This window comes from Bison bison, unplaced genomic scaffold (genome assembly GCF_000754665.1).
Source record: "Bison bison bison isolate TAMUID 2011002044 unplaced genomic scaffold, Bison_UMD1.0 scf7180017864362, whole genome shotgun sequence".
NCBI classification, from domain to species: domain Eukaryota; kingdom Metazoa; phylum Chordata; class Mammalia; order Artiodactyla; family Bovidae; genus Bison; species Bison bison.
The window spans coordinates 4,674,929-4,685,619 of NW_011494934.1; the positions used below are offsets into that span (position 1 = coordinate 4,674,929).

At 39.2% G+C, this 10,691-nt stretch overlaps 1 protein-coding gene across 1 annotated transcript in view; it reads right to left on the reverse strand.

Annotated features, from left to right (window-relative positions):
- Nucleotides 1-10,459, reverse strand: part of SENP6 (SUMO1/sentrin specific peptidase 6) — a 122,388-nt gene extending 111,929 nt beyond the window's left edge. Inside the window, exons 1-2 of the mRNA XM_010855270.1 lie at nt 10,451-10,459; nt 3,232-3,262 (exon numbers count right to left, since the gene is read on the reverse strand). Coding sequence (XP_010853572.1) covers nt 3,232-3,262; nt 10,451-10,459 — 40 coding nt within the window. The remainder of the gene's footprint in view (nt 1-3,231; nt 3,263-10,450) is intronic.
- Between the last annotated feature and the right edge of the window lie 232 nt (nt 10,460-10,691).

Genomic DNA, 10,691 nt, shown 5'->3' on the forward strand with positions numbered 1-10,691 from the left:
TGAAACAACAAAAGAGTGAGAATTTCCCCAAATTAACATCAGACAACAAACCACAGATCCAGGAAGTTCTGAGGCAGAATAAATCTAAAAAACTACACCAAGGTGTCAGCTACATATTGGCACTTGCCAAGAACATCTGCCAGCAACTGAACAACAAGGGCCTTTGCCATATGCCGCTGCAGAGACTGAACCCTGTGCTGCTGTGGCTGCTGACCTTCAGCACCACCGAGGAGAACCCAGGGTGGAGAGTGAGGAACTCTGTGCTCCAGGGAACCTGGTGTAACAGATCTTCAGACAATTAGGTATTTTCAGGAACTGACTTCACGATCCAAATCCTTGCATCTCTCCTCATATCTAGAAAAGCACTAAATCCCCTTCATGGTGACATCAGCTCCTTGTGACTAGCAGAAAACCTTTCGTAAAATAAGCACTTGATTGTGCTGAACTCCCTTTTCAGCAAAATCTTATACACTGACCATCCCCCATTACCGCTTTGGATCAGGCTCTCAGAGCTATCTGAGGTGCTGTCTCCCAGGCTGCAGTCGTCATTTAGCCTCAAACAAAACTTAACTCACAGCTCTCACATTGTGCATCTTTTTAGTCGACACAGGCGTATCATTTGCAAACCACAGGCAGAGATAGGATGGGGGAGGGGTGGGCGGGTGATGCTGAAAGCGCCCGGAGGTGGGGCGGGGAACACACCCCCACACACACCACCCCCCACACCACACCACCCCCACCAACCACACACACACACACACACACCAACCACCAACCACACACACACACCAACCACCAACCACACACACACACCAATACCAACCACACACACACACACACACACCAGCCACACACACACACACTACCTAAAAAGGACCAAAGGTAAGAACTGTAACTGAATTCTCCTCAGAAATTATGCAAACAAGACAGGAGAGTGAAACAGTATAAAGTACGGGGCGGGGGGCCTCTGGGTCTCTGTACCCTGTGTTATTATTTTTCAGTGTGTTAAGTCGCGTCAGTCATGTCCGACTCTGTGCCAACCTAACCAGGCTCCTCTACCATGGGATTCTCCAGGCAAGAAAACAGAGTGGTTTGCCATTCCCTTCTAGAGGTAGTAAAGGAAAAATAAGACTTAGACAAATATCCAGAGAACTTGCTGCTGTTTTGCAAATTTTTTTTTAAGTTTTTCAAAGGGAAGAAAAATGATGTAGGTTAGAAATCTGAATGTATATAAAGAAAGACTATCGAGAAGGAATAAGTGAAGATAAAATTAAAACTTCAATTTTTCTTATTTCCAGTAGCAGGTAATAGTTTGCTGAAAATAATATAAACAAGGTATGTGATTATATATCTTCTGTGTTGTATTTACAGATACAGATTGGGAAGAAAGAAATAAAACTTTGTAGATGACATGATCATCTAGGTAGAAAATCCGAATCACTCAAAAAAAAAACAAAACAAAACACAACACCCTCTTGGAACTAAAAAGCAAATACAGTAAAGCCGCAGGATACAAGGTTAATACAAAAAATTACACTTTCCTATATACCAATAATGAGCAAGGTGAATGTGAAATTAAAAACACAGTAACACTGACATTAGCACCCCAAAAAATGAAATACTTAGCTATAAAGCTAACAAAATACATATAAAATCTACACAGGGGAAACTACAAACTCTGATGGATGAAATCAAGAAAAACTAAATAAATGGAGAGATACTTTGAGTTCACAGATGGGAAGATTCAATACTGTCAAGATGTCAGTCCTTTCTAACTTTATAAATTCAATGCAACTGCAGTCCAAGTTTTAGCAAGTTATTTTATGAATGTTAAGGAACTGATTCTAAAGTTTATATGGAAAGGAAAAAGATTCAGAATAGCCATCACAATATTTGTTTAGTCTGACTCTTTTTGTGACTCCGACTGTAGCCCACCAGGCTCCTCTAACCATGGGATTTCCCAGCTAAGAATACCGGAGTGGGTTGCCATTTTCTTCTTCCGTGGATCTTCCCAACCCAGGGATCAAACCTGCATCTCCTGCATTACAGCTGAATTCTTTACCACTGAGTCACCAGGGAAGCCCAATCACAATGTTTAAGAACAAATCTGGAGCACAGACACCACCTGACTTCAAAGACTTATAAAGGCACAGTAATCAAGTCAGAGTAGTATCTGCAGAAGAACAAGTAAATGAGTGGAAAAGCATACAGAGCCCAGAACAGAGCCACATAAATATAGTCAACTGTTGCTTTTCAAGGCTAGAAAGGCAACACAATAGAGCAAAAGATAATCTTTTTGAAAAATGGTGCACGTTCACATGCAAAGTAATGAATCTCGACACAGACCTTACGCCACTCACAAAAATTAAAGCAAAAAAAACTAATTCAAAATGGATCACAGACCTAAGTGTAAAGTATACAACTATAAAACTCCTAGAAGATAACACAGGAGAAAAGCTAGCTGGTATGGAGATGACTCTTTAGCTAAAACACCAAAGGTATAATCCACGAAAGAAAGAATTGATAAACTGGACTTCATTACAGTTAAAAACTTTTGCTCTGTCAAGAAAACCAGAAAACAGGCCACAGAGTGGGAGAAAATATCTGCAAAAAAAAACAAATCTGATAAAGGACTTTATCCAAAATATACATAAAACTCAATGATTAAAAAAAAAAACCTGATTAAAAAATAAGTCAAAGACCTTAACAGACATCTTACCAAAGAAGATACAGACATGGCAAATGAGCATATGAAAAGATTCTTCACATCATATGTCATAAAGGAAATGCAAACTAATGAGATACCACTACCCATCCATTAAAATCGACAAAATCGGGAACACTAACACCAAATGCGGTGAGGATGCAGCACAAGCACGCTCATTCACTGCTGGGGAGAATACAGAACAGTACAGGTTTAGTTTCTTACAAGGCAAAATGCACTGTTACCATATGGTTCACAACTACACTCCTCGATATTTACCCACAGGAGCAAAAAACTAATATCCACACTGAATCCGCACCCAGATATTTACAGCAGCTTCATCATAACTGGCAAAACTTGGAAGCAACCAAGATAGCCTTCAGTAGGTAGGTGGATGAACAAACTGTGGTGAATTCCATGAAATATTATTTGGGGGAAAAAAAAGGAGTTGCCAAGTCATGAAACGACATGGAGGATGAAACAACCTTAAATGCCTATCACTCAGTGAAAACAAAACAAAACAAAACCCAGAAAAGTAGACCCACTGTATGACTTCACCTAGATGGCACTGTGAATAGGCAAAACTATGGAGACAGTAAAAAGCTCAGTAGTTGCCAGGGTGAGGTGGGTGTGGGGGATGGAGGGATGAACATACAGGTAGAACAATGAAGATTTTTACGGCAATGAAAATACTCTGGGATACAATAAAGATGGTACATGTCATTATACACTTGTCCCAACTCACAGACTACACCACACAATGTGCAGTCAATGGGTGAACCATAGTGTAAACTATGCACTCTTGAGAGGCTATGATGTGGCAACGGAGGGTTATCAATTGCAGCAGCCGTACCACTCTGGTAAGAGATGTTGATATTGGTGAAGGCTATGCATGTGTTGGGGTGGGAGGTATATGGCAAATCTCTGCACCTTCCTCTCTCAATTTGCTGAGAACCTAAAACTTCTCTTTAAAAAACGAGTAAAAAAAATTAAGTAAACCTTTTGCATAGTTAGGAAAAAAAAGTCCTCCCTGCCCAGTTTTATTTTTTATTGGAATATAATTGCTTTACAATGTTATGTCACCTTCTGCTGTACAAGGAAGTGAATCAACTGTATGTAAAATATATCCCCCCTCCCTCATAAAACCTCCCTTCCCCACCCCATCCCACCTCTCTAGGTCATCACAGAGCATTGAGCTGAGTTTCCCATGCTTTAAGCCAGGATTTTACGCATGGTAATGTATACATGCCAATCCTACTCTCCCAACTAATCCCCCCCCCCCCCCGCCGTGTCCACCTCTGTTCACCATGTCCGCATCTCTACTCCTGCTCTGGAAATAAGCTCATCTGTACCATTTTTCCAGAGAAGGCAATGGCACCCCACTCCAGTACTCTTGCCTGGAAAATCCAATGGACGGAGGAGCCTGGTGGGCTGCAGTCCATGCGGTCACGAAGAGTCGGACACGACTGGACGACTTCACTTTCACCTTTCACTTTCACACAATGGAGAAGGAAATGGCAACCCACTCCAGTGTTCTTGCCTGGAGAATCCCAGGGACGGGGGAGCCTGGTGGGCTGCCGTCTATGGGGTCGCACAGAGTTGGACACGACTGAAGCCACTTAGCAGCAGCAGCAGCAGTACCATTTTTCCAGATTCTACATATATAAATATATGCGGAATGCATATATATTCCACATATATGCGTTTATATATGATATCTGTTTTGCTTTTTCTGACTTCCTTCCCTCTGCATGACAGACTCCAGGTTCATTCCTGTCCAGCTTCACTGAGTTATAACTGAACTACACTGTGTAAGTTCAAGGTGTACAGCATAATGACTTGACTTAAATATACTGTGAAATAACCTGTATGCCGGTCAATTACCATAATATGCTCAGTTAACAACTATCATCTCATACAGATGAAATAAAGAAAAGGAAGGGAAGGAAGAAAACAAAGAAAGTTTTTTTCCTTGTGATAAGAACTCTTAGGATTTACTTTAACTTCTAAATAAGTCAAACTACCACACAATTGCACTCATTCCACATGCTAGCAAGGTCATGCTCAAAATCCTTCAAGCCAGGCTTCAACAGTACATGAACCAAGAACATTCAGATGTACAAGCTGGATTTAGAAAAGGCAGAGGAACCAGAGATCAAATTGCTAACATCCACTGGATCATCGAAAAAGCAAGAGAGTTCCAGAAAAATATCTACTTCTGATTCACTGACTATGCTGAAGCCTTTGACTGTGTGGATCACAAATAACTGGAAAATTCTTCCAGACCACCTCACCTGCCTCTGGACAAACCTGTATGCAGGTCAAAAAGCAACAGTTTGAACCAGACATGGAACAACGGACTGGTTCCAAATTGGGAAAGGGGTACATCAAGGCTATATATTGTCACCCTGCTTATTTAACTTATATGCAGAGTACATCATGAGAAACACCAGGCTGGATGAAGCACAAGCTGGAATCAAGACTGCCAGGAGAAATATCAATAACCTCAGATATGTAGATGACACCACCTTTATGGTAGACTGTGAAGAGGAATTAAACAGCCTCTTGATGAAGGTAAAAGGAGAGAGAAAAAGCTTGCTTAAAACTCAATATTCAGAAAACAAAGATCATGGCATCTGATCCTATCACTTCATGGCAAATAGATGGGAAAACAATGGAAACAGTGACAGACTTTATTTTGGGGGGCTCCAAAATCACTGCAGATGGTGACTGCAGCCATGAAATTCAAAGACACCTGCTCCTTGGAAGAAAAGCTATGACAAATCTAGACAGTGTATTAAAAAGCAGAGACATTACTTTGCAAACAAAGGTCTATCTAGTCAAAGCTACGGTTTTTCCAGTAGTCATGTACGGATGGACTGGACAATAAAAAAGGCTGAGAGCCAAAGAACTGATACTTTTAAATTGTGGTGCTACAGAAGACTCTTGAAAGCCCTTCGGACAGCAAGGAGATCAAACCAGGCAATCCTAAAGGAAATCAGTCCTGAATATTCATTTTAAGGACTGATGCTGAAGCTTCAATATTTTGGCCACCTGATGTGAAGAGCCGACTCATTGGAAAAGACCCTGAGGCTGGGAAAGACTGAAGGCGGGAGGAGGAGACGACAACAGAGGATGAGATAGCTGGATGGCGTCACTGACTCAATGCATGTGAGTCTGAGCAAACTCCAGGATATACTGAAGGACAGGGAAGCCTGGTATGCTGCAGTCCATGGGGTCGCAGAGTCGGACACAGACTGAGCGACTGAACAACAATTATGTCATAGAGGACTATTAACTATAACCATCCATAATTTTTTACATTACAACCCCAGCACTTATCTACCCTAAAACTGGAAGTTTGGACCTTGGACCACCCTCATCCAAGTCCCCCTACCTCCCTTGCCCTACCTCTAGAATCGCACATCTGATCTTTTTTTTTCTGAGTTTGGGATTTTTTGTTGTTTCATTTTAAACTTTTTTTTTTTTTAAAGATTACACATATAAGTGGGATCACACAGTATTCTTATGATCTCAGGGTCCACCCACGTTGTCACATATGGTAGGATTTCTTTTCATGTCTAAATAATATTCCACTGTATATATATCCACATCTTTATCCACTGATGGACACTTAAGATTGTTTCCATGTCTTGGCTATTATAAATAACACTGCTATGAATTGGGGGCACAGATATCTCTTCAACATAGTGTTTTTGTTTCCTTTAAATATATTCCTGTAAATAGAATTACTAGATCATAAGATCGCTGTACTTTTAATCTCCTGAAGAACCTCCATACTGTTTTCTACAGGGCTGTACCAGTTTTACAATCCCAACTCCAATGCATGGTTACCATGGTTTCATGGTAATCATTCTACAAGGCGTAAGATGATATGGTGGCTTCATTCACATTTTCCTAGTAATTAGTGATGCTAAGCACCTTTTCATGTATCTGTTGTCCATTTGTAGGCCTTCTTTGGAAAAAATGTCTATTCAAGTCCTCTGTCTATTTTTGGTTCAATTATTTGGAGGTTTTGCTACCGAGTTTTATGAGTTCTTTTTATATTCTGGATAACCCCACTATCAGATTCGGAAGTATTTAATAAAGTCTTTTTAAAAACCTTTTTTTAAATGTAAAGAAAACGTAAGAAACAGATACACTAAAGTAGATTTTCAAATTCTGTTACCCCAGCCTGGATAACTTATCACTCTGCTAATAATAAAAACCAAAGAAATGAACAGTAATTAATAAAAAAAAAAAGGTAAAGTTACAAGGGACCAATAAGACCTAAATTTCACGTATCACAAAAACTGTAAGACATTAAGAAAAAAAAACCAAAACACTGTTTTTAAAATGTGCTCATAAAATTATTCTATGCATTAAAAAATAAGCAATAATTTTATAAGATGTATAAATTTATATACATCTTATGTATATATGTGCATATGTGTATATATATATACACACATACATATATCATATGTATATATGAGCATAAGATGTATGCTCAATACATGTAATTCAACCAAGGTTTACTACCCAGACTATATAAAGAACCCCAACATTCCAACAGAAAACAAAATGTGCAGAAGACATGAGCAATTAAGAATAGAGGAAATATACACAAATTAACCTAAAAACAAAAAGAAACTCATAGATTACCTTTTTAGTTTACTCAAGCACCACAAGTGAACAGAACAGGGATTAACTCTAGGTTGGCACTCAATATTTTAATACTGCATGAACAATGAGTGAATTTTTAAAATACAGCAATAAAGATACTCAACCTCACTATAAACAGGGCTATTACAAATTCAAATCACCATCCGATAAACCCCTTCAGACTGGCAAAAACTAAAACATCAGACATTCTTAAGTGGGTGATGATGTGTATAAACAGGAAGTCTTAAAAAGTGCTAGTGAAAGCACTTTGGAGATCAATTTGGCAGTATCTAGGGTGAAGCTGAAATAATACATGACCCAATAATTCCAATGCTAAGAAATACTCTAGATCAGCTGTAAACAAAGTATGGCCAGCCAACTCTGGCCAGCTGCTTGATTTTACAAGGCCCTTGAGTTAAGAATATGGCTTTTACATTTTTAAAACACTCTTCCCTGGTGGCTCATATAGGAAAGACTCCACCTGCAATACAGGAGACCCAGTTTCATTTCCTGGGTTAGGGAAGATCCCCTGGAGAAGGGAATGGCTACCCACTCCAGTATTCTTGCCTGGAGAATTCCATGGACAGAGGAGTCTGGCAGGCTACGTTCCATGGGGTTGCAAAAAGTCGGACGTTACTGACGACTAACACTTTCACTTCACTTTTCACTTCAGCGGGGAAAAACAACAAATCAAACAAGAAAGATGTTTCATGTTACAAGAAAATCATATAAAATTCAAATTTCAGTGTCTATAAAAGTTTTACTGGCACACAGCCACCCTCATTTGCTTATGCATTATCTATAACTACCTTCTTGCTAAACTGGCAGCACTGCTTGAAATGCAGAGTGTAAGATATTCACTATCTGGCCCTTTACAGAAAAACTTTGCTGACCTCTCCTCCAAAGAAACACACACATGTGCACACGGAAATGTACTTAAAAAAAGTTCATAGTAGCAATATGAGACATCCCAAGACATTCATACTAGCAATGTATGTAAAAGTACAAAAATCAGATACAACCTAATTTCCACAAGAAAAGGAAATGCATAAATATAATGCAGTATACATTCATACTATGAAAAAGAAATAGAGCTATTCTTATCAACATTATTTAATTTCTCAATGCGGTAAGAATGAAAAGTTACAGAAGAATATAGTATGGCATGATGTATAATATATTCTAACAATCTGTACGGGTACACAGGTTGAAAGACATATACATAAAGTACAAAGCAATGTATAGGAATAACTACCAAACAGAGGTTGGTGATTCCACCTGGAGTGGAGGCAGGAAGATGCAAAAACCAAAGGGTTCAGCCCAGCTTCACTGTAGCTAACACTCTACTAACACTGGATTAGTAATGTTTTCTTTAGGCGAGGAATTAGAACATGAGTTTTTGCTCTATTATTCCTTATATTCCACACAGACATGAAGTATTTCCTAATAATTTTTTAAACTGTCACTGGTAACATTTTAAAATAATAAAAAATAAAATTTTAAAAAAAGTATCACTGACACAGAAGTTAACTTCTGCAAATTAGAAATATAAAAGCAATAACAGAAAACCTAAAGAGAGAATTAAATGCAAAGATCAGGAAATCTCCAGCTTCCCAGTGACTCAAACGGTAAAGAATCCACCTGCAAAGCAGGAGATACGGGTTTGAGCCCTGAGTCGGGAAGATCCCCGGGGGAGAAAATGGAAACCCACTCCAGTATCCTTGCCTGCAGAAACCCATGGACAGAGGAGCCTGGCAGGCTACAGTCCATTAGGTTGCAAAGAGTCGGACACGACTGAGCGACTTCACTTCACTTCATTTCACTTTGTAATGCTTTAGTCCCAAACTTTCTCAAGAACCCGTCAAGATTCTCCAAAGGCAGTGTCTTGGGAGCCCTAAGCCATCATGTTACAAGTCTGGGTACCCTGCTGCAGAGACCACATGAAGAGACCTTTATATTGCATGGAGAAATAAGGGCCCAACTTTCCAACCTGCCCATTAGACATCTGAAAACAGCCACCTTGGAACGTTCAGGCCAGCCAAGCTACCACTGAATAACTCCCACAGATGCTACATAAAGCAGAAAAATCACCCAGCTAAGGTGATTTTCTCAAATTCCTAAACTAAAAAAAAAAAAAAAACTGTATTTTTTTGATACAGAAGACAGAGTACAGTCCAATATTATCTGAAAATGAAGCCTGAATATATTATATTCTTGGGAATAATATTAAATTAGACTTCTCTGTGAGCCACAGTCCATAATATTCTTTGCCTCAGGATGAAGCTACTGTTCACTGTTCTCTCAGTTTATCTACTTCTTCATCCCACTGAAGAAGTTTCTATGGGTTTCTATGCATCTTTCGGTAGGATGCCGACATCCAGTTAGTTCTGTCCAAGGCCAGCATCAGGCAGCAGTTTGGTGCTGCTTGTATTGCTGGAAGCATAGTGATCTTCTATCGAATCAAAATATCAGTACCTTAAGCCAAAGTAATGTAGTTGGTAATATCTTTACACAGAATAACAACTCTAAAAATAGTTATCTTAAGCACACAAGGTCCAAAAAAATGAATAACTTAAGAAATGATCACAAGAGACAGGTGGCTCCAAAAGTTCCTTCTGCTTCAAGGAAAGGAGAGAAGACTGTCAAGATGGCAGGGGAGTTCAATAGTCTTGAGACAGACAAACGAAACACTGTTTAATTCTGAAAGTGCAAATACAAAATTCAACAAGGAGAAAAATGACAGGTTCATAGTAAACTTAAAAGAAGATAAACTTGAAAGCCAGGTATAAAGCCTATAAAGGGTGAAGACAAAGGAGACTCAGGAGTTGGTACTCAAAACTTGTGAGGGAAAGGTGGAGTAAGATTTGCAGAGTTAATTACTAGAATGACAAAATTAAATCATTCTTTATTTCCTGTGATAATAGAGAATGAAGACCAATGTGAACTCAAGAAAGAACGTTTAAATGCCAAAACATGGAATCCCACCCCATCCAAACAGTGGCACAGGGGTTTCAGAGGCAAAGATAATACTGGTTTCCATGAAGATGGAGTCACCAGAAGTCACGGTGGTAAAGGGAGTACCTTCACCATATCGCAGATTTACTGGCAGATTCAAACAGAGGAGGTTGTGGAGGCAGAAAGTTTGCAGATCTTTTTTTCAATATAGGAAAGACAAGAAGGTTATTACATAGTCTACAAACAAGTCTCTGGAAATTTCTCGCTCTTCCTGTCCTTAAAACTGGCTTCAATCTTTCCAAAAACTAAAAAAGTACATTTGCTATACACTATAAACAAGCACTGTTTGCTTTCTTCTCCTTGCTAT